Raw genomic sequence first — 23,927 nt, 5'->3', positions numbered from 1 at the left:
GGGGCATCCAGCACATTGTACACCCATGAAAGCTGTCCTCTGTTGTGCTCACACGCTGGTGATTTGAAGTGTCTGGTGCTGTTTTGGCTTTTGCTTCTGTCTCCCAACGCTCACGGAGCACGTGTTCATAAACAGCAGCTCCTTTCCTGATCGCAAAATGCCGTGTTTGCCTACCTGCAGCAGTTGACTGGGATGCAGCATGGACTGAGGCTTTGTCTTGCTTTATTTTTAAAATACTGCCTTTGTCCTCCTTGTTTTCTGGGCTCTAATCCTGGCACTGACAGTTGCCTGCATGGTGACTTTGAGCAAGTCACTTATGTTCTTTGGGCCTTAGTTTCCTCACCTGTAAAATGGGGATAAAATGCCTGTTCTCCTTACCTCTTGGACTATGAGCCCCATGTGGGACAGGGATTGTGTCCAATCTATTTGTATTGTAACTACCCCAGCTCTTAATACAGTGCTTTTTTTTGTGTGTGGTATTGAAGTGCTTACTATGTGCCAGGCACTGTATTAAGTGCTGGGATAGATACAACCTAATCAGCTTGAACACAGTCCATGTCCCACATGGGGCTCACAGTCTTAATTCTCATTTTACTGATGAGGGAACTGAGGCACAGAGAAGTGACGTGACTCACCCAACATCACAAAGCAGACATGTGACGGAGCCGGAATTAGAACCCAGGTCCTTCTGACCCCCAGGCCTGTGCTCTTCCTATCAGGCCACACTGCTCGGCACTTAGTAAGTTCTTAAGTGTTATTATTATTTTGTTGTTGTTATTACTATTATTATTCTGGGAGCATTTAGTCAACAGTATTCTTTAGTAACTGGTCTAGGAGGACTCTGGCTAAGATCTTGCCAGCAGTGGAGAGGAAGGATTTCCTTGATAATTGTGGCAATCTGATCTTTCACATTTCTTCCTGAAAGAAGAGATCTTGTGACATCTCCTCCGTGTTCCATATGATGCAGAAGAGCTTGTGTAAGGGTTTAAGCAGGGGGTTCCCTCTGTGCTTATAGACTTCAGTGGGTACAGACACTTTTTGTGACTCTGAATGTTGTGGTGACTTCCTCAAAAGTTACATGTCTGTCCTTGATGGAAAATTTTCCAGGTTTTTTCAGGGCTTTACTTTCAATAGTATTGAATTCTCAATTCTCTTCAGGATTCCCTCCTTGTCTGGGATGAGGCTGGAACCATCCTCAATCTTCAGAGGAGTTGTGATAGCAGATACAAGACCATATAACATCTTTGACAATGTGTTGAAGTTCTTGGTTTGATGGTAATCAATCAGCGGTATTTATTGAGCATTTAATGGGTGCAGAGCACTGTCCTAAGTGCTTGGGAGAATACAGTACAGTAAAATTGGTAGACACGATCTCTGCCCACAAGAAGCTTTCAGTCCACAGGGGGAGACAGACAGGAAAATAAAGTACAGATAGGGGATGTGGCAGAGTATAAGGTTATGGACATAAGTGCTATGGGATCCAAGGGTAGAGGCGAGGCTGAAAGGAAAGCAAATAGAGTGGGGAAATTAGGGCTTAATCAGAGAAGGCCTCTTGGAAGAGATGTGATTTTAGGAGGGCTTTGAAGGTAGAGTGGTGGTCCGTTGCATATAGGGGGAAGGGAGTTCCAGGCCAGAGGGAGGATGGGGGACAAGGGGTCCGTGGCGAGATAGGGTTCTACATAGCCTTCCATCTCTTCCACTGACATTCCACCTCCTGTTGGATGGGTTCTTTAACTTGATTTGCAGGTTGCCACACAGGTTTCTGTAAGCCTGTCTTTTGTCTGTCAGGAGGTGCTGCAGTGGGTGATCGGTGTAGTACAATTGGGAAAATCCCTTCCCTTAATCATTTGTGTTGAGTGTTATATTGTATTCTCCAAGTGCTTAGTACAGTGCTCTGCACACAGTAAGCGCTCAATAAATATGATTGAATGAATGAATGAATTTGTGTCTATGGTATTGTACTTGGGTATTATACTGTGGAATCGAGTGCTTTGCCTCTCGGGATCCCACCTGGAGAGTTTCCGGTACTTTACCGGTCTCGGATACAGGAGGGAGAGTCAAGCAGAGGCCTACCCATTCCATTCCTAGCTCGGGCAGTGGCTAGCGAGAGGAAGGCAATCTGCTACAAGTCGAAACTCACCTGTGCTGGGCAGCAGCGGCATGGGAGAGAATCAAGGGCCAAGACTCAAGTTTACTGCACGGGAGAATACAACACTCAACACAAACACAAATGATTAAGGGAGGGGATTTTCCCAATTGAACTGCACCGATCGCCCACTGCAGCACCTCCTGACAGACAAAAGACAGGCTTACAGAAACCTGTGTGGCAACCTGCAAATCAAGTTAAGGAACCCATCCAACAGAACTAGACTAGACCAGACTAGGACTAGAACCTGGGTCTTCTGATTCCTAGGCCCCATGATCTTTCCATTAAACCGTGTTTTCTGACACAGTTCCCCCTCTGGTTTCTCTCTTACCTCTCTTGGGTGATCCTTCTCAGTCTATTTCACTGGTTTTTCCTCTTCCTGTGCTCCCTAACTGTGAGTGTCCCCTCCAGGCTCTGTTCTGTGTCCCCTTCTCATTTTACTCCACATCCACTCTCTTTAGAAGTTCATCTGCTTCCACAGCTTCAACTACACCTTCTTAATTCTACCTTGCTAGCCTCGACTTCTCTCCTTCTCTGCAATCTCATATTTCTTTTACCTTCAGAAAATCTCTACCCGGATGCCGTGCAGGTACCTCAAATCCGTTATGTCCCAAATGAAACTCCTCAGCAGTGTGGCCTAGTGGAAAGAGTACAGGACTGGCAGTTAGGAGACCTGGATTTTAATCCTGGCTCTGCCACTTGCCTGCTTTGTGATTTTGGGCAAAGAACGTAACTTCCCTGTGCCTCAGTTTCCTCATCTGTAAAATGGGGATTAAACATCTGTTGTCCCTCCCCCTTAGATTGTGAGCCCTATGTGGGACAGGGACTGTGGCCGATCTGATTGTACTGTACTTAACTCCAGTGCTTAGAGCATTGCTTAGCACACGTACCATTAACAAGTACCATTATTATGATAGTAAGTACTTAAAAGATACCACAATTAATGTTAATTATTCCCCCGCCAAAAAAATCCTCTCCTTCCCCTAGCTTTCCCATTGCAGTTGACACCAGCATCCTCCCCATCTCTCAAGCCCACAACCCTGGCATTATCCTTGACTCTTCCCTCTCTTTCAGCCCCCGTATTCTGTCTGTCACCAAGTCCTATTGTGTTTTCCTCCACAACACTTTAGAATCCACCCCTTCCTTTCCATTCAAACACTACACTTGACCAGGCGCTCGCCACCTCCCTGTGTGACTACTGCATCCGTCTCCTTATTGATCTCTCTGCTTCCAGTCTCTCTCCTCTCCAGTCCATACTTCACTCTGCTGCCTGGATCATATTTCTAGAACATCATTCTGCATATGCTTCCCCACTCCTCAAAAACCTCCACTCCTCTCTTTATCAAGCAAAAACTCCTAACCATGGGCTTTTAAAGCGCTCCATCAGCTCTCTCCTTCCTACTTATCCACTCTCTCCTCCCACTACACCCCATCTTGCACTCTTCATTCTTCCCTCGCTGTGCTTTGTTCTTATCTCTCCTGCCATCGATCTCTTACTCATGTCCTTTCCCTTGCCTGGAACTCCCTCCAACTTCAAATTCAAAACACCACAACTCTCCCCATTTTTGAAGCCTTTCCTAAATTTTGTCTCCTCCATGAGACCCGGTTCAGTTAATTTCAAATCTCCCCTTCTTAGGTCCCCACTACTGCCTGTTTAGCACTTCTGGGCCACTTAAGCACTAACCAATTTCCACAGCATTTCTGTACATACTCTACTTGAGCACTAACTCACAAACATTTCCTGTTTTCCTTCTTCTTTCTATCTGTAACTTATCAATCGATCTATCGATTGTATTTTTTTAATGGTATTTGTTAAGCACATACGATGCCCTGGGCACTCTACAAGCACTGGGGTAGATACAAGATAGGTTGGACACAGCCCCTGTCCCATATAGGATTTGCAGTCTTAATTCCCGTTTTACAGATGAGGTAACTGAGGCACAGAGGAAGTGAAATGACTTGCCCAAGGTCACGCAGGAGACAAGTAGCAGAACTGGGATTAGAATCTAGGTCGAGAGCCCTTACTGTGTACAGAGAGCACCGTACTGAGCCCTTGGGAAAGAACAATCGTGGCGCAGTGGAAAGAGCATGGGCTTTGGAGTCAGGGCTCATGAGTTCGAATTCCAGCTCTGCCACTTGTCAGCTGTGTGACTGTAGGCAAGTCACTTAACTTCTCTGTGCCTCAGTTCCCTCATCTGTAAAATGGGGATTAAGACTGTGAGCCCCACGTGGGACAACCTGATTCCTCTGTGTCTACCCCAGCGCTTAGAACAGTGCTCTGCACATAGTAAGCGCTTAACAAATACCAACATTCTTATTATTATTATTAACAATAAAGTGGAGTTGGAAGACATGGTCCCTGCCCTCAAGGACCTTAAATTTATTATTATTAATAATTATAATGGTATTTGTTAAGCGCTTACTATGTGCCAGGCACTGTACTAAGCGCTGGGGTGGAGAAGCAGCGTGGCTCAGTGGAAAGAGCCCGGGCTTGGGAGTCAGAGGTCGTAGGTTCTAATCCCGGCTCCGCCACTTGCCAGCCGTGTGACTTGGGGCAAGTCACTTCACTTCTCTGGGACTCAGTTACCTCATCTGTAAAATGGGGATTAATACTGTGAGCCCCTCGTGGGACAACCTGATCACCTTGTATCCCCCATTGCTTAGAACAGTGCTTTGCACATAGTAAGCGCTTAACAAATACCACCATTTATTCAAGCAAATCGAGTTGGACACAGTCCCTGTCCCATGTGGTATTCTCGGTCTCTATCCCCATTTTACAGTTGAGGTAACCGAGGCACAGAGAAGTGAAGTGATTTGCCCAAGGTCACACAGCAGATAGGTGGCAGAGCCTGAATTAGAACCCATGACCTTCTGACTCCCAGGTCCGTGCTCTATCCACTACACCATGCTGTCTCCCCTGCTAGAATGTAAAGCCCTTGAGGGCAACATGGTGTCCATTAATTGTATCGTAGTCTCCAAAGTACTTAGTACAGTGTTCTGAGCACAGTAGGTTCTCAATAAATACTATTGATTAATTGTCTCTCTCTGCAGTATTTTTAAAGAGCAGTGGCCAAAATTGGTCAGAATACTATAATAAGAGTCTGACCAGGACATAGCCTAGTGGAAGGATTATTGCTTGTCCCTTGCATGTCTTAGTCGAGAAGCAGTGTGGCTCAGTGACAAGAGCATGGGCTTGGGAGTCAGGAGTCGTGGGTTCTAATCCCAACTCCACCACTTGTCAACTGTGTGACTTTGGGCAAGTCACTAAACTTCTCTGTGCCTCAGTTCCCTCATCTGTAAAATGGGGATTAAGACTGTGAGCCCCACGTGGGACAAGCTGATTACCTTGTATCTACCCCAGTGCTTAGAACAGTGCTTGACACATAGAGAAGCAGCATGGCTCAGTGGAAAGAGCACGGGCTTTGGAGTCAGAGGTCATGGGTTCGAATCCCAGCTCTGCCACTTGTCAGCTGTGTGACTGTGGGCAAGTCACTTAACTTCTCTGTGCCTCAGTGACCTCATCTGTAAAATGGGGATTAAGACTGTGAGCCCCACGTGGGACAACCTGATCCCCCTGTGTCTACCCCAGCGCTTAGAACAGTGCTCTGCACATAGTAAGTGCTTAACAAATACCAACATTATTACATAATGCTTAACTAATACCATTATTATTATTATTATTGTTCCTGTTGTCTCAAACTATTTTCATAACACTGGTACATTCCTGACTCACATTTAGTTTTTGGTATACAGAATCTCCCCCTCCGATCTTCTTCTGCGGCTCTTGTATGTTTGCTTTTGTTTCTCTTTTGGTCCGATCATTTTTTCCAATTTGGCTCAATTCCTGTCTTCCAAAGTACAGAAGCACACCCCACCCTGTTCCGCTGTCATGCCGTATGGACCTGTTCCATGGTCTACATGTCCTGTCTAGAGATCACAGTGCCCAGCCCTTTGCCGTCTCAATTTTGCCTCTAGAGTCAATCTGTTCTGCCCACGTGTCACTCTGTGAAGTCTGATCTTTTACTACAACCCAACCCACACACTCCACTCCTCTAATGTCAATCTACTCTCTGTATCCCTTGCTCACACCCTTCTTCAGGCCTGGAACTCTATCCTCCTTCAAATCTTACAGTCCTTATCACCTTGAAAACCCTCTTAAAATCACCTCTCCTCCAAGAAGCCTTCCCAGACTAAGCCCTTTATTTCCCCTAACCGCTCTCTTGAACCCACTTGTCTATCTACCCCTTAAGCACCATGAAAGCACCCCAGCCGCAGAACACTTATGTAAATATTCTTATACTATTTCCCTGATTCCTAAACTATTTTAATGTCTGTCTCCCCCTGTAGACTGTCAGCTCCTTGTGGGCAGGGATCCTGTCTACCAACTCTCTTGTATTGTACGCTCCCACATGCTTAGCGCTGTGCTCTGCACACAATAAGCGCTCAATAAATACCACTGGTGGCTTGGGGTCTGGGTAAGTGGGAGACTGTGGGGCAGAAGTGAGCCCCTGCGAACTGAGCTTTGCGAGCCCCATGTTAGACCTGATTACCTTGTCTCTACCCCAGCGCTTAGAACGGTGTTTAGCACGTAGTAAGCGTTTAACAGATACAATTACGGAGAAGCAGCGTGGTCTAGTGGATAGAGCCCGGGCCTGGGTGTCAGAAGGACCTGAGCTTTAATCCCCGCTCCGCCACTTTCATTCATTCAATAGTATTTATTGAGCGTTTACTATGTGCAGAGCACTGTACTAAGGGCTTGGAATGTACAATTCGGCAACAGATAGAGACAATCCCTGCCCATTGACGGGCTTACAGTCTATTCGGGGAGACAGACAGACAGACCAAAACAATAGCAATAAATAGAATCAAGGGGATGTACATCTCATTATCAAAATAAATAGGGTAATAAAAATATATACAAATGAGCGGACGAGCACAGTGCTGAGAGGAGGGGAAGGGAGAGGGGGAGGAGCAGAGGGAAAGGAGGGGAAGCTCAGTCTGGGAAGGCCTCTTGGAGGAGGTGGTCTCTCAGTAGGCCACTTGCCTGCCGTGTGACCTTCGTCAAGTCGCTTTACTTCTCTGAACCTCAGTTACCTCATCTGTGAAACGGGGATGAAGACCGTGAGCCCCATGTAGGGCAGGGACTGTGTCCAACCTGATTAGCTTGTGTCTACCCCGGTGCTTAGAATAGGGCTCGATACATAGTAAGAGCTTCCTAAATACCGTCATTATTATTAAGTGAGGAAGAGGCGGCTGAACGGATTTGGAACAGACTACAGATTTTATTAATTCCTCTCTCCGGCTCCGCCCCGCACTCGGGTCACACCCTGAGCAACACACCTCCTCCCGCCAGCCAACCGGCGGAAGGTTTACCCTCCCCTCTCAACCCACCGCCCGGGGACCTTGACCCTAAGGATGACGATGGTATTTGTTAAGCGCTTATTACGTGCCAGGCACTGTTCTCAGTTCTGGAATAATAATAATGTTGGTATTTGTTAAGCGCTTACTATGTGCGGAGCACTGTTCGAAGCGCTGGGGGGAGATACAGGGTGATCAGGTGAGGCTCCCAGTCTTCATCCCCATTTTCCAGATGAGGTCACGGAGGCCCAGAGAAGTGAAGTGACTTGCCCACAGTCACCCAGCTGACAAGTGGCGGAGCTGGGATTAGAACTCAGGACCTCTGACTCCCAAGCCCGGGCTCTGTCCACCGAGCCACAAGTCTTGGTCCCCATTTTCCAGATGAGGTCACTGTGGCCCGGAGAAGTGAAGCGACTAGTCCAAAGTCCCACAGCTGGTAAGCGGAGGAGCCGGGATTAAAACGCACAACCTCTGACTCCCAAACCCGGGCTCCTGCCCCTAAGCCACGCTGCTTCTACCGCCCCGCTCAGGTTTCCCTTTGAGGGGGACATTTTCTTCCAATTTTAAGAATTTCAAGAGAGGAAAAGAGCAAGTTCCGTCCGATCGAAGCCGCCCAGGCCTCCCCCCTGGCTCCCACCCGGGGGGGCGAGGGAGTGGGCTCCTGCTCCTTTCCCTTTAAGGAGAAAGAGCCAATGAAGAGCCGGAATTCGGGGAGAGCCAATGAGGAGCCTCCCGCCCCCTTCCCTTGCGAGGAGCCCCGCCCCCTTCCCGCTCCTTGGAGGTCACGTGGCCTCTGTCAGGACCCCTTCTTCCACCGCCCCCCCCCCCCCCCTGCGACCTTCCCCTCCAAGCGGGACCCAAGGTGAGGAGCGGCCGGGAGACGCGGAAAGAAACGGGAAGAGAGAAGCGTAGCTGCGGGACGACGGGGCTCCAGGGTGGGGATCGCCTGGGGAAAACCAGCATTGCTGAGATTTTCCCAACGCGTCTCGTCACCTCCCGCCGCTCCCCCAGACGGGACATCAGGAGGGACCCCGAGTCTCCCTTCCCTGAGTAGCCGTCACGTGCTAAACTTTCCCTTCAGCTTCCCTGATGGTCCCAGGGTACGCTTTAAGGCCTAGGCTCTGATTTTGCCCTAACAGTGGAGGGGATCGGGGGCGGGGGGAACTCGATTCTGTTTGGGGTATTCCTCCGTCGCCCCCCAAGATTTGCCCTTGACTTTAGGGCGGAGCAAGGGGAGAAGGGAGAGAGAGGGGAGTTTATTAAAGTCTAGCCTCCCTCTCAGTCGGTGGCAGCGTGGCTCGGTGGAAGGAACCCGGGCTTGGGAGTCAGAGGTCATCGGTTCGAATCCCGCCTCTGCCACTTGTCGGCTGGGTGACTGTGGGCAAGTCACTTCCCTTCTCTGAGCCTCAGTTACCTCATCTGGAAAATGGGGATGAATAATAATAGTAATGTTGGTATTTGTTAAGCACTTACTACGTGCAGAGCGCTGTTCTAAGCGCTGGGGTAGATACAGGGTAACCAGGTTGTCCCACGTGAGGCTCACAGTCTTCATCCCCATTTTACAGATGAGGGAACTGAGGCACAGAGAAGTGAAAGTGAAGTGACTTGCCCACAGTCACACAGCTGACAGGGAGCAGAGTAGGGGTTGGAACCCATGACCTCTGACCCCCAAGCCCGGGCTCTTTCCACTGAGCCACACTGCTTCTGTGAGCCTCACGTGGGACAACCTCATTACCCTGTATCTCCCCCAGCGCCCAGAACGGTGCTCTGCACATAGTAAGCACTTAAATGCCAACATTATCATTATTATTAAATTCGTTGTGGGCGGGGAACACGTCTACCTACTGTTATCAATCAACCGGTGGTATTTATCGAGCGCTTACCGTGCGCAGAGCACTGTACTAAGCGCTTGGGAGAGTACACTGCAACAGAGTTGGTAAACACGTTCCCCGTCCACAGAGAACTTACAGTCTAGGTTGCGGGGGGCTAGACATTGCAGTAGATCAGGTAGGGAAAATGGCAGGGTATACGGTTAGGCACATAAGTGCCGCAGTGCGTGTATCAGGCAATCAACAGTATTTAGTGAGTGCTTCCTTTGTGCAGAGCACTGGACGAAGCGCTTGGGAGAGTGCAATACAATAGGGTCGGTGCACGTGATCCTATCCTGGATGTTGAAGCAACTCCGGTGCTTCCCAAAGAATGCCTCGCCCCTCTGAAGGGAGGCAAAGGCTTGGTACCCCAACATTGTACTCTCCCAAATGCTTCGTACAGTGCTCTGCACACAATAAGTGCTCAATAAATGCGATTGAATGGTATTTATTGAGCGCAGAGCACTGGACTAAATGCTTGAGAGAGTATAGTATAACAGAGTTGGTAGACATGTTCCCTCCCACATACAGTCTAGAGGATTTACAGTCTTCCTTACAAGGAAGCCATTTTGTGGCCAGTTTCATGGCCAGCTCCATCACCAACTCTTGAGTGCAGGCTTCTCCCTCACTTTGGGTCTTGGTTCTTGGAAGCAGCCTGACGTAGTGGATAGAGCGTGGGTCTGGGAATCAGAATGTCATGGATTCTAATCCCGGCTCTACCACTTGTCTGCTGTGTGACCTTGGGCAAGTCACTTCACTTCTCTAGGCCTCAGGTACCTCATCTGTAAAATGAGGAATCAAGTCTGTGAGCCCCACATGGGATAGGGACCATGATCAACCCGATTTGCTTGTAATAATAATAATTTATGGTATTTATTAAGCACTGAGTGCCAGGCACTGTACTAAGCACTGGGGTGGATACAAGCAAATCGGGTTGGACACAGTCCTGTCCCATGTGGGGCTCCCAGTTTCAATCTCCATTTTACAGATGAGGTAACTGAGGTCCAGAGAGTGAAGTGACTTGCCCCAGGTCACAGAGCAGGCACGTGGCGGAGCTGGGATTAGAACTCATGACCTTCTGATTCCTAGGCCCGTGCTCTATCCACCACACCATGCTGCTTCTCATATCCACCCCCGTGCTTAGAATAGTGCCTGGCATAGAGTAAGCGCTTAACAAATGCCACGATTATTATTATTATTCCCACCAGGGAAATGACCCTAAACTGTCTGACTGAACATCAGTGGTTCATAGTTAACATAGTTAAGGGTCCTGGAGGGAGGTTCAGAGAGCAGGCTGCCAGAAGAGCTATCCCGTTCTACCAAACTCAAAGACTTTTCCAGTGTGGGATGGAAGGTCTGTCCCAGAAGACAGCCTTGTAAGCACATGCACACACAGATACCTTGTAGGCACTAAAGCATTGGACCAACCAGGAAAAATGGGTAACTTTCAATTTCTCCCCACCCTCCAGGCACCTGGTGGAGTTTGTGCAAGTACCAGAAGGTAATGTGCCTCTATTTCTCGTCCAAGGGAGACACAATTTAGTGTTGTGTTCATCCTCATCCCGAGTATGCCTACAGATGTCTGATTTTTGCAACAAATTGGCTCCAAGGGGCCGGGGGCAGGCCTGGGGCTCTACTTGCTGTCTCTGCTCCAGATCACCCCCAAACTACAGGAGATCAGGGAAAGCTAACCTCCCACCTGCTGCCTCTATCCATCTCTCCTCACCCTTCTCTGCTTTATTATTACTTGCCATTTCCCTTGCGAGGCCGGACCAGCCAGGCTGGAGAGCAGAGTTCCGTGGGACAGACTCATCCATGGCACATCAGCTGCCTTTGTTGGGCTGATGTCAGGCAATCGTATTTATTGAGCGCTATGTGCCAGGCACTATACTGGGGAATACTGGGGAAGCAGCGTGGCTCAGTGGAAAGAGCCTGGGCTTTGGAGTCAGAAGTCATGAGTTCGACTCCCGGCTCTGCCACTTGTCAGCTGTGTGACTGTGGGCAAGTCACTTAACTTCTCTGTGCCTCAGTGACCTCATCTGTAAAATGGGGATTAACTGTAAGCCTCACGTGGGACAACCTGATTACCCTGTATCTACCCCAGCGCTTAGAACAGTGCTCTGCACATAGTAAGCGCTTAACAAATACCAACATTATTATTATTATACTAAGCGCTGGGATGGCTACAAGCAAATCGGGTTGGACACAGTCCCTGTTCCACATGGGGCTCACAGTCTCCATGCCCATTTTACAGATGAGGTAACTGAGGCCCAGAGAAATGAAGTGACTTGCCCAAGGTCACACGGCACGCAAGTGGTGGAGCATGAATTAGAACTCATGACCTACTGACTCCCAGGCCCATAAGGAGAAGCAGCGTGGCTCACTGGAAAGAGCATGGGCTTTGGAGTCAGAGGTCATGGGTTCAAACCCCGGCTCTGCCACTTGCCAGCTGTGTGACTTTGGGCAAGTCACTTAACTTCTCGGTGCCTCAGTTCCCTCATCTGTAAAATGGGGATTAAGACTGTGAGCCCCACGTGGGACAACCTGATTCCCCTGTGTCTACCCCAGCACTTAGAACAGTGCTCGGCACATAGTAAGCGCTTAACAAATACCAACATTATTATAAGCACTTGGGAGAGTACAATATAAAAATAAGCAGCCACATTCCCTGCCCACAGTGAGCTTACAGTCTGCTGATGTGATGTGCTTTTCTGGGCTTGCCTGGAGCTCGGGCCAGAAAATGGCTGGTAGAGGAGGCTAGGGAATAGCTGCCTGTAGGAGAAAGTCCCAAGGGATGGGTGTTTAGGCATCTGCGGTCCTCAGCCTTTGACCTGGGTGATGCCCTGGAATGGGTTGGGTACTTTTTCACCCCTCTTGTCTTACGCTGTCGAGTCGTTTCTGACCCACAGCGACTCCATGGCCACGTCTCTCCCAGAACGCCCCATTCTCCATCTGCAGTCATTCCGGTAGTGTGTCCGTAGGGTTTTCTTGGTAAAAATACGGAAGTGGTTTTCCGTCGCCTTCTTCCGCACAATAAACCTGAGTCTCCGCCCTCAGCTGTCTCCTCAGCTGTCTCCCTTGCCGTTGCTGCCCAGAACAGGTGAGGTTTGACTTGTAGCAGATTGGCTTCCACTCGCTAGCCACTGCCCAAGCTAGGAATGGAATGGATAGGCCTCTGCTTGACTCTCCCTCTCGTAGCCGAGGCTGGTAGAGTATTGCAAACTCTCCAGGTGCAATCCTGAGAGGGGATTTCACCCCTCACGCCTGTCTAATCTAACTGTCCTTTCCTGGCTTTTCTCTCTCTCCAGGCAGTTGCTCTGATGGCTCTGAGGAGCATCAGCATGCAGTTCCTGAGATGCCGTTGCCGACCCAACCCTCTCTTGAATGCTTTGCGGGCCCAGGGCACGATGGCTGCCCCAAAAGGTGAGTACGCAGGAGAGCGACCCTGCCGGGGCGGGGGCTGCACTCTTGGGTCATTGTAAAGCCCGGCATGGTGGGGAGACCTAATGGTAATAACAACTGTGGTATTTTTTAAGTGCTTACTATGTGCCAGGCACTGTACTAGGCACTGGGGTAGATACAAGATAATCAGTCAGATGGACACAGTTCATGTTCCACATGGGGCTCATGGTCTTAATCCCCATTTTACAGATGAGGGAACTGAGGCACAGAGGAAGGGGAATGACTTGTCCAGGGTCCCACAGCAGACATGTGGGGGAGGCAGGATTAGGTCTTTCCAGGCCCGTGCTCTATCCACTAGGCCACGCATTAAGCCCTCCTCTGAGTGAGGGGCACGGGGTTGGGTATACACTATGGGCTGTTTGTCCCAGTTCCTGTGACTTTGGAGCCCAGATTTTGTGGAACTTGGATACTTATTTACTTTTTTTTCCCTCCAGAAAAGGAAGGAAAGAATGAACTGAAGTCAACCAAAAGTAAGTAGGCCATTTGGGATATTTTCTCTCTCACAGTTTATGGTTACAAATAGAGGTGAATGGGTCATTTTAGAAAGTAATAATTACCGTTATCCACACATTAGGGAAAGCAGCTTGACTCCCCTGCCCCATTCCCGGACTTCATGCCTGCCCGGTCTCCCTCCTTTTGAAATAGTGGCCTAGGGGAAACCCATCCCGCCATTCCCTGGTTGGCTCCAGACCCGGATGGAGCCCGACCTCTTGAACTTGGCGGTGCTCTTGATTTGCTCGTTTGCCTTTTATGCCGAATACACTGAATCCCCGTACCCCCCAAGCCCTCCTGGCTCAGACTGTGTGAATGGTTCTGTCCTGTCAGCATCGAAAACCCAGTTTGACTGGCGGGACTCCTTGCTGCTGGAGGAGCAGCTGACTCAGGACGAGATAATGATCCGGGACTCCTTCCGCACGTACTGCCAGGAGAAGCTGATGCCACGTATCCTTATGGCCAACCGAAATGAAGGTACCGGGGAGCTCAGGATGGGGTGATGTTGGAAGAGGGCTTCTCCAGATTGGCCCGGACATTGGCTTGAGCACCCAGGCAGAGCTTGGTGGGATGGGAGCTGTAGAGAGCCAACCTACTGCCTCCTCATTGGGTTGGTCCACCTGGTCCCTGCAGCCCAGTTAGCTCGTTACGCCAGAGGCCAAGACGTGGTGTGCAAGGGAAGAATGCAGCTGAGCATGCTCCAGGTTGTGTGGCCCGGGAGTCAAAGGACCTGGCTTCCAATCCTGGCTCTGCCACTTGCCTGCTGTGTGACTTTGGGCAAGTCACCTAAGTTCCCTGGGCCTCGATTTCCTCCTCTGTAAAATGGGGATCCAGTACCAGTTCTCTCTCCCACAAAGCCTAGGAGCCCGGTGTGGGAGTGGAACTAATGCCCCATCTGATTATCTTGTATCCACCCCAGTGCTTAGTACAGTGCTTGGTACCTAGTAAGCACTGAACAAATACCCCAGTTATGATTATCATTATTTTTATTTTCTTCATCATCATTATCCTTGCTGCCCTGCCTCCCAAACTTGCCCCCTTAGGACTCCCACATGATTATCTGTAGTTTGGAACAGTTGCAGGAGAGTGAGAGGAGGAAATCTTAACTCTTGGATTGGGCTCTAAGAACTGAGCTCTCCTTAGTAGCAATTTCAAGCTCCCCTGGGTTGGAACTACAAAAGAAGTTAGGCTGCGGTGGGAGTGGCCTGGCCCCCAGAGTGGTAGGTGGACACGTGTGCTGTTTTCTTCTTCTAGTGTTTCATCGCGAGATGGTCACAGAGATGGGGGAGCTGGGAGTCTTGGGCCCCACAATCAAAGGTAAAGTGTAAAAATCGCAGCTCTCTTCTGCACCTGGCCCCGGCAGGGTCTCAAGGAGTTTCTCTGACAGTGGGGGAAGATCTCATTGCTACTAAGGAGCAGGGGGAAGAGGGGTTACAAAAGGATTAAAAAAATAAATAAATTCTCGCCTCATCCACAACAGTGTGGCACTGGGCATCTAACTCAGGGCGGAGTGCTCTATTGGACCCTTGGGAACACGCAATAGAAATAAAACACACAGTTCCTTCTGTTGATCTTGCAGTCTCACGGGGGAGACTGCCAAACATAAATTGCCCATTAGTATCAATCAATGGTATTTATCGAGAGCGCTTACTGTGTACAGAGTACAGTACAATAGAGTTGGTAGACACGTTCCCTGCCCACAAGGAGCTTACAGTTTACAGGGGGACCAACAGGTCAAAAGAATCAAAAGCAGAGCTACAAATAAGACAAAAGTAAGCAACTCAATACGTGGAAAGCCAACCAACAGATATCTAGTTGTCTGGCTCTGGCAAGTGTCTTTAGAATTTAAAAATGTTTGTTCTTCTGAAGTTTGATACTTCAGTTCTCCTCATTCTATCAGCACCCACCCACCCTTTTAGCCCATAGCCCTGCCTCAGATCTGCTTGCCACTTTCTCCCCACCCTCTCACCCTTGCCAAATAAAGACCCCATAGTGTACTTGGTGGCCTGGAGAAGCAGGAGCCCGAGGGATGGTCTGTTTGTATTTTTATCCCGATTCTTCCTCGTCCGAAGCCTGATTTCTTTTGGGTTTAATTTCTGTCGGGCTGGGTTTATTTATGTGACTGTCAGCCTTGCAACTCGCACGACAGCTCGCACAGAGACGCCTCACCTCGCCTGCATATCCCTCTCTCACGGGTAGCCAGTCAGCATACGGGATCTTCTGGCTTGACCAAACTCTGGCCAATGCCCCTGTTTGGGGTTGTTTCCCTGGCAGGTTATGGCTGTGCCGGGACCTCATCGGTCGCATATGGACTATTGACTCGGGAATTGGAACGAGTGGACAGTGGCTTTCGGTCAGTTATGAGTGTCCAGTCATCCCTGGTAATGCACCCAATCCATGCCTATGGGACGGAAGAGCAAAAGCAGAAATACCTGCCCCGACTTGGTGAGCAAGTACACCGACTTCTCCTCCGCCAAAATGCATCCGGGGAGAGGTTTCTCTTCTCAATCGGAAACCCGGCTGAGCTGCGGAGAACCCCCTCCGCCCCCTCCCCTCCGGGGCCCTGCCTTCCCCGGGGTAGGTGATGTCCAGAAGCGTCCTTCTGGAGCAGGGCCTGGCATCTAACGCCGCCGCTGGTGGCGAGCGGAGCCCTGGCACTCTGCCCTTCGGCGGGGTGGCAGACATCCTGGCTGTGTTCTCTCAGTCGGCGGCCTGCCGCTCTCCCTTGTGGCCCGCGCCCAAGAGGGGCTTGCGGGCCTCTTGGCCAGCAGCCCCTAGAGTGCCGCCCCCACCACTGGGGCAGTTGTTCAGCTGTTGACCGGGCAGATGCCGCCGGAGCCCCATCCGGGCCCGTGTAACTCTGCCTCCCAGGCCCCAGGCGGGATTTCCTTTTTCACCCCCACCCCAATTCTTCTTCCGCTCCGACTCCTGGTTTCCTGGCAGCAACGGGGGAGCTGCTGGGTTGTTTCGGCCTGACCGAGCCCAACCACGGGAGCGATCCAGGCAGCATGGAGACCAGGGCCCGGCACAACTCGGCGAACAAGACCTTCACGTTAAATGGCTCAAAAACCTGGTGAGGCCGTTGGTTTCCTCTCCGGCGGACGTTTGGGCCCCGGAAAGTGTTGATTTCCTTTTCTGGGCGGGGCTTCTTGGCCTCAACTGGAAACTTCTTCTGCAGCAGGGCAGCAGGCCTCCCCAGTGGGTTACAGTTGCTCATTCCCTCTCTCAGGATTACCAACGCCCCCGTGGCCGACCTCTTTGTTGTCTGGGCCAAGTGTGAGGATGGGAAAGTACGAGGATTCCTGCTAGAGAAGGGAATGAAAGGTCTCTCCGCTCCGAAAATTGAAGGCAAATTTGCCCTGCGAGCCTCCGTCACAGGCATGATCCTGATGGAAGATGTGGAAGTTCCCGAAGAGAACTTGCTCCCCAATGTGTCTGGGCTCGCCGTAAGTTTCTGATTTTATTTCGGAGGTCTTGTCTGTGATGTCACAGAAGGGTCCTGAGCCGCGAATCATCACGATGATGGTGGTATTTGTTAAGCGCTTACTTTGTGCCTAGCACTATGCCAAGCGCTGGGGTGGAGACCGGATAATCATGAAAAGAGTGAAGAGGGGTGAGGCAGGTCTGCCTTGCCTAATTGCTTTTCTCTCACCCCCTATGTTTATTTCCTCCTTACCCATCCCAGATCTGCCTTGGTCTCGATTCCACCCTAAAGGTGGTTGCGTTTCAGAGGCTCGGAAGTTTTCTCACTAAGTAAAATGGTTATAGGGACCTGGTCTGGTGACTGGCTCAACCAGGGCTTTATCTGTTATCCCACAGGGTCCCTTTGGTTGCCTCAACACTGCTCGATTTGGTATTGCTTGGGGTGCCCTCGGAGCGGCGGAATTCTGCTTGCACACCGCCAGGCAGTATGCTTTGGACAGGTAAGGTAGGCGGGGAGAAGCAGGGGGACTAGGTGAGTCTAGGTTCTTAGGGCACCGAGCCTTTCCCTCCCTTCAGAGTGGTGAGGCATCCTTTGGAAAGCACCTGAGTTGCTTCGGTGTCCAGGATGGGATCAGTCATTCGTTCATTCACTCGGTCGTATTTATTGAGCGCTTACTGTATGCAGAGCACTGTACTGAGTGCTTGGGAGCATACAGTACAATGATAAGCAGACACATTCCCTGCCCACAACGAGCTTACAGTCTAGAGGTGGTTTGAATTATGTCCGCCGACTCCCGAGTGCCTCGTCCAGTGCTCTGCCCAAAGTAAGCGCTCAAAAATACCATTGATAGATTGAAATGCGCCCCTCAGCACTTATGTGCCTTATCTGTATACCCCGCCATTTCCCCTAATTTATTGCAGTGTCTATCCCCCGGCAACCTAGACTGTAAGCTCTTTGTGGACAGGGAATGTGCCTACTGACTCTGTTGTACTCTCCCTACTGCTTAGGACAGTGCTCTGCACACAGAAAGCGCTCGGTAAATACCATCGACTGATAATAAATGCCACTGATCGACTGAGTATTTAGCTCTAAGGGAAGCCCTGTTAGTGTCAGTGAAAGTTTTAATAGCTTCAGCAAACATCCCGTAATCTGTTTAGCTTTGTTCATCCAAATTCATTCATTCAATCGTATTTATAGAGTGCTTACTGTGTGCAAAGCACTGTAGTAAGCGCTTGGGAGAGTACACTAATGCAGTAACCAGGCATAGTCCCTGCCCGCAACGAGTTTACCGTTAGACTGTGGGGAGCTGTAGGTGTCATTTCGGTGAAGGTGGTACAGTGATTTCTACTTCTTGCCCAGACGGAGGCCATTCCACAACAACTTGCGTACTCCTCTCTTAATTGTGTTTAGGATTCAGTTTGGAGTCCCATTAGCCAGAAACCAGCTAATACAGAAGAAACTGGCAGACATGCTCACTGAAATCACCATTGGACTGCAAGCCTGTCTCCAGCTAGGGCGTCTGAAGGATAAAGACAAGTATGTAGGGGAGTGCTGGGAGATACGTTTTAATTCCTGAGGGGACGGGCGGGGAGGTTGCATAATTTAAGCCTTTAATCCTTATAACTGCAGTGTATCAGTGGAGTATAATCCTGGTTGCCGGTTGACTTCTGGGCGACAGCTCTTCTGTGGGCCCTAGGGTAACTGGTAGGATGAGAAGCAGCGTGGCTTAGTGGACAGAGCCTGGGCTTGGGAGTCAGAGGTCATGGGTTCTAATCCCGGCTCCGCCACTTAGCTGTGTGACTTTGGGCAACTCACTTAACTTCCCGGTGCCTCAGTTGCCTCATCTGTAAAATGGGGATTAAGGCTGTGAGGCCCACGTGGGACAACCTGATTACCTTGTTTCTACCCCAGTGCTTAGAACAGTGCTTGGCACATAGGAGGTGCTTAACAAATACCATCGTTATCATTATTATTACTATTATTATTTGTGAAGCGCAGAGAAGCACCGTGGCCTAGTGGAAAGAAGGTAGACTTTGGAGTCAGAGGACTTGGGTTCTGATTCCGGCTCTGCTGGTTGCTTTCTGCGTGACCTCGGGCAAGTCATTTAACTTCTCTGTGCCTCAGTTTCCTCCGCTGTAAAATGGGGATTAAATCTTCCTCCCTCCTACTCAGACCGTGAGCCCCTTGTGGGACAGGGACTGTGTCTAACCTGATAAGCTTGTATCTACCCCAGCGCCAAGTCGGCGCTTGACACATAGTAAGCGCTTAACAAATACCATAAAATAAACAGACAACACTGTACTAGGCGCTGGGGTGGGTAGATACAAGATAATCAGCTGGGACCCAGTCCCAGTTGGGTTGAGGGGTCGGGAGCAAAATAATAATAATGATGATGGTATTTGTGAAGCGCTTACTATGTGCCAAGCACTGTTCTAAGCACTGGGAGCAAAAGAGCCAGTGGCCTGGTCCAAGCAGAACCTTGGGGCTCTGGTGTTAGTCTGGCTTTCTAAAAACGGTGGGTTTTTCGATGACTCAGCTAAACCTGGTTGGGACCTGCAGGAGCTGCAATTTTGATGCCTCCCGTGTGTGTGTGTGTGTGTGTGTGTGTGTGTATTTCTAGAGCTACTCCTGAAATGGTCTCCATGCTGAAGCGGAACAGTTGTGGCAAAGCTTTGGAAATAGCCCGCCAAGCCCGTGACATGCTGGGAGGAAATGGGATTTCCGATGAGTACCACGTGATTCGTCATGCCATGAACCTGGAGGCTGTGAACACCTATGAAGGTAAAAGCCAGTCTGTGCTCAGCCAGGGTCAGGCGAATGTCTTTCGCCACTTCTCCCCAGCCCCCTCTAGACGGCGTACAGGGTGGGTGAATGAATTACGACCGCCTCTTCCCCAGGGAAGTATGGCGTCCTTAGCAAAGCAGAGAAGGGATTTTTCAAAGACGAAATCCAAGGAAAATCATGAGCTGTTCTGGGTCCCATCTGGCTCCACGCAGCTAATGGCTCTTTTGTCTGCCTTGAGCCACTCAGAGCCAGTGTGGAGAGTGGCGCGCCGGGATTTCCGAGTAATGGTTTGGAATTCAGCTTGGCCATGATAGTATCCCAGAGAGAGTGAAGGAACTAGCCAGCCAACATCCTTGCTATGTTAAAACATCTATCAGAAACATCTGTGCGTATCAGGAATTTCTGACTAATCAACCTCCATCTTGCTGCTGCTTCCCCCCACCTTCCCTCCCTTCGCCCTCCAGCCCCCACACACCCTGCAATTCCCCAAGGAGTTGAGGAATGGCAGAAGGATGAATGAGGGAAGAGCAGTGGGGGGAACATTCCACTAAGCTGACTCTCTCTCTCTGCCCCTGCCACCCCACAGCACCCCCCCACACACTTCCCCTTCATTCTTTCCTGTCATTTGGCTGGGCCTTAGGGTAGTCTTGGATTAAAATGTCTTTTAAAAACTGGATGGGACTAAGACACAATCTAGGAAATAGTCTTTAATTATGGAATTTATTAAGTACTCATTAGGTACCAAGCACTGTGCTAAATGCTGGAATAGATACAAGATCATCAAGTTGGGCATAGCCCCTGTTCAGTCTGGGGCTCACAGTCTAAGGGGGAGGGAGCAGGACTGAATCCCCATTTTACGGATGAGGATATTGAGGCACAGAGAAATGAAGCGACTTGGACACAGTCCCTGTCCAATCTGGGGCTCACGGTCTAGGTAGGAAGGAGTAGGATTTAGTCCCCATTTTGCAGATGAGGAAATTGAGGCACAGAGAAGTTGTGACTCGCCCCAGGTCACACAGCAGACAAGTGGCAGAGATGGAATTAGAACCCAGGTCCTCTGACTCCCAGGCCTGGGCTCTTTCCACTTGGCCGTGCTGCTTCTAGTCTTATACTAGATGGACATGGGGGAGATTATATGGAGGACCTGGAGGAAATCTGAGTCTTAAATTACATTTTTCCTCTGAATCTTCCCAAATTGCACAACATCCTGTGCAGTGTGGACACTCAAAAAAAAAAAAATTTTCATGAGGGCCTAGTTGAGATTTGTTTTTACTTTCCATCTAATTAGGTTATTCTTAAATGTGAAAGATGCCCCCACCTTTTCAGTTGCGTAACTAAATCCCTTAGCTTTCCTACCCAGGAAAAGCGTTGCCATGTTTTGATTGAGATATTCTAAAAATACAAAAATAATTGCGGTGATTGGTAAGCACTTACATTGGGTCAAGCACTGTGCTAACTGCTGGGATAGATATAGTACCATCAGGTGTGACAGTCCTTGTCCTACATGGGACCCATGGTCTAAAGGGGTGGGAGCCAGGCATTTCATCCCCCTGTTCCAGACGAGGAAACTGAAGCGCAGAAAACTTAAGTGACTTGCCCAAGGTCACGCTGCCAGCTGTTTGCGGAGCTGGGGTTAGAACCCAGGTCTCCTGCCTCCTAGTCCTATGGTCTTTCCATCAGGCCATGCTGCTCTCAGCTGCTCAAACATGAATTAACCAGTAATAAAATAAATTGCGAGCCCCATAAGGGACCAGGGACCGTGTCTGATTTGACCTACTTGTATCTACCCCAGTGCTTAGCATGCAGTAAGCACTTAATAAATGCCCTAATCGTTATAATTAGTAGTAGTAAGGAGGACTAGAGTTTAATTTATCAGGCACTAGATTTACCAGCCTTTAAATATATATATATTTCTAGAGCTCTGCAAAAGTGATGTACGTTGCTTAAATGTTAAAATGACCTTAGCCTCCTATGGTAAAGATCAATGGCAAAGCGTTTAATGTTTTTCTTTAAAAGTTCGATTCCAGTTTTAGGATGATGGAAACTGTCTACTGCTGCCCCCGTGTGGCCAAATCCGGGAACAAATCTTAGTTTCCCGCTCCTTAAATGCCCATGTATTGTTAGATCGGAGCTAATCGTGTCAAAACCCGCTTAACAAAAGTAGCTAAAGACACCTAAGGTGCAGAACTGCGTACTTAACTTTATTACTTTCCTTTTGCCTAGGTACTCATGATATTCACGCTCTGATCCTTGGAAGGGCTATCACGGGACTTCAGGCATTTACGGTTGGGAAATAAATGCATTCCACCAAGGAGTTGGTGTCCAAACCCCACGACAATATTTTGAAACCATTCTAATTTCACGTTGGCAGGATCATCAGTTATTGCAGTGTCTTTTAGGAAAACTTGGAAACTCTTCTCTTTTTAAAAATTTTTCCCAGCCAAACTTTTTTTGTTAAAGAGGAAGCTATTACTCCATGCCAAAAATTGGGAAAGTGATTTCTGCAATTCTAATCTCCCTTGCTCAAAAATTATTATTCATTTATACCATTAAAACTCCCCAAAGTTGTTGTGTTTATTAAAAAAAAAAAAAATCGCCTAACCAGGAAAATAAGGTCGGTTAAAAACTTACCCTTTTATCTATCCTTCATTATGTTGTAAAGGTAACTTCTCTGAAGTTACTTGACTGGTAATGAAGAAGATGAACTTTATTAACGATAAATAAAGTCCCCACTTACTGCCTGCTGTGTTTAGCATGTTCAGAGAGTATTATGCTATAATTTCTATTTATGAGCAGAATGGGAGCCCTAAAATAAGAAGAGCTGTATCTGTCAGTGGTATTTATTGTTTACTGTGTGCACAGCGCTGTACTAATACGAATGGGAGAATACGAAATAATAGAGTTGGTAGACACGATCCCTGCCCTCAAGTAGCTTACAATCTAGTGGGGGAGAGAGGCAGTAAAATCAATTACAGAAAGGGGAAGTGACAGAGAATAAGGAGGTGTACAAAAGGATTAGAGTGGCGTGAGTATCAGAGTGTTTGAAGGGTACAGATCCAAGTACATAGGTGATGCAGAAAGGAGGGGGAATAGGCTGGGGAAATGCAGGGTTAGTCAAGGAAAGCCTCTTGGAAGAGAGATGGTTTTAGGAGGGCTTAGAAGATGGGGAGAGTGGTGGGCTATTGGATATGAAGAGGTAGGGAATTAGGGGCCGGAGGGGAGGATGTGAGCTAGATGAGATCGAGGTACAGTGAGTAGGTTGGTGATAGAGGAGCTCAGTGTGTACGTTGGGTTGAGGTAGATGGGCGAGGTAACGTAGGAGAGGGAGAGTGGATTGAGTGCCTTAGGGCCGGTGGTGAGAAGTTTCTGCTTGATAGGGCAGTGGATGGGCAACCACTGGAGGCTTTTGAGGAATGGGGAGATGTGCACAGAACTATTTTTTTAAGAAAATTGATCCGGTCAGCAGATCCTAGTGTGGCCTGGAGTGGAGAGATAAGTGAGGAGGCTGATGAAGTAGTCGAGGTGGGATATATGATCGGTGTTGGGACTAGCATGGTAGTTCATGTGCACAATTCCTATGCAAGTTTATCCAAAATTGCCCAAGAGGAGGTTGACTGAAACTAAAGGAGAAATGGGTACTTATAAACAGTGCTGACTAGTTTAAATAGTGCCTCAAGTTTGCGTACCCTCCTCTCAATTCCTGGCCACCCTTTCCGCTTCTGTCGAAGGTGAGAGATGGTGGGGCGTTTGAAATGGGAAGAGCAAGCTATCAGCCTGGGTATTCAGTGGGTCAGCCTGCTCCAGGAGAAAGTGGGCAGGATAGGAGCTAATCATCACCTCAGAGGCTACCAGTCCAACCAGAGTGGAGGAAAACAGGGTGGTTGGGGAGCTGCATTTTGCCTCTTCTTTAGATAGGAATAGCACTATTCTGCAAACCCGGCAAATTCCTGGGAGTTTCCAGGGATGGAACCTCTGGGAATGGGTTGCGATGTCATGAAGGGGCAAGGTCAGGACCATACGGACTGACTCCGTGGGCCGATCAAGATGGTGAACGAGGTAAGCAGCAGTCTCGGAGCACAAGGGTGACCACATACCTCCTGACCCTCCCAAGAAGACCACTGGTTGGGATATGCAAGCTGGTGCTTGACTAGGGACCTCATCAAGATGGTTCTCACACGGGCGGGGGGTGGGAGTGGTGGTGGTGGTGGGGGTCTCTGTGTGTGTGTGTGTGTGTGTGTGTGTGTGTGTGTGTGTGATCTTTGATTTTATTTTTGGACATGGATCCTCTGCTTCCCCAGCAGCCAAGGCAAAGAATTGGGAAGCAGCAGGGCATAGTGGATAGAGCACGGGCCTGGGAGTCAGTAGGTCATGGGTTCTAATCCCAGCTCAACCA

The 23,927-nt window shown here is 49.3% G+C and overlaps 1 protein-coding gene and 2 non-coding genes across 3 annotated transcripts; 2 read left to right on the top strand and 1 right to left on the bottom strand.

The window, feature by feature from the left end:
- Nucleotides 1-1,992: 1,992 nt before the first annotated feature.
- Nucleotides 1,993-2,130, top strand: LOC114807541. The gene has a single exon (XR_003755600.1). It is a non-coding gene; the product is annotated as a small nucleolar RNA SNORA7 (small nucleolar RNA).
- Nucleotides 2,131-8,209: 6,079 nt separating this feature from the next.
- Nucleotides 8,210-22,281, top strand: GCDH (glutaryl-CoA dehydrogenase). The gene is made up of 13 exons (XM_039910521.1): nt 8,210-8,366; nt 10,842-10,873; nt 12,681-12,795; nt 13,269-13,304; nt 13,660-13,803; nt 14,581-14,643; nt 15,601-15,771; nt 16,270-16,399; nt 16,556-16,772; nt 17,146-17,249; nt 18,161-18,286; nt 19,371-19,531; nt 21,758-22,281. The coding sequence occupies exons 1-13, from the start codon at nt 8,225-8,227 to the stop codon at nt 21,829-21,831; spliced, it is 1,515 nt and encodes a 504-aa protein (XP_039766455.1). The 5' UTR covers nt 8,210-8,224; the 3' UTR covers nt 21,832-22,281.
- On the bottom strand, nt 12,483-12,620 carry LOC114807507. Its single transcript, XR_003755567.1, has one exon. It is a non-coding gene; the product is annotated as a small nucleolar RNA SNORA7 (small nucleolar RNA).
- Nucleotides 22,282-23,927: the final 1,646 nt, after the last annotated feature.

Source organism: Ornithorhynchus anatinus, chromosome X2, assembly GCF_004115215.2.
Source record: "Ornithorhynchus anatinus isolate Pmale09 chromosome X2, mOrnAna1.pri.v4, whole genome shotgun sequence".
NCBI lineage: Eukaryota > Metazoa > Chordata > Mammalia > Monotremata > Ornithorhynchidae > Ornithorhynchus > Ornithorhynchus anatinus.
The sequence above is the reverse complement of the archived record's forward strand: the minus strand, read 5'-3'. Positions and strand labels throughout refer to the sequence as shown.

Coding starts and splice junctions, on each gene's coding strand:
- GCDH (XM_039910521.1), top strand. CDS start 8,225: ATGAGGAGCCTCCCGCCCCCTTCCCTTGCGAGGAGCCCCGCCCCCTTC. Junction 13,305..13,659: donor TGAACTGAAGTCAACCAAAA/GTAAGTAGGCCA, acceptor CTGTCCTGTCAG/CATCGAAAACCCAGTTTGAC. Junction 17,250..18,160: donor AGGCAGTATGCTTTGGACAG/GTAAGGTAGGCG, acceptor AATTGTGTTTAG/GATTCAGTTTGGAGTCCCAT.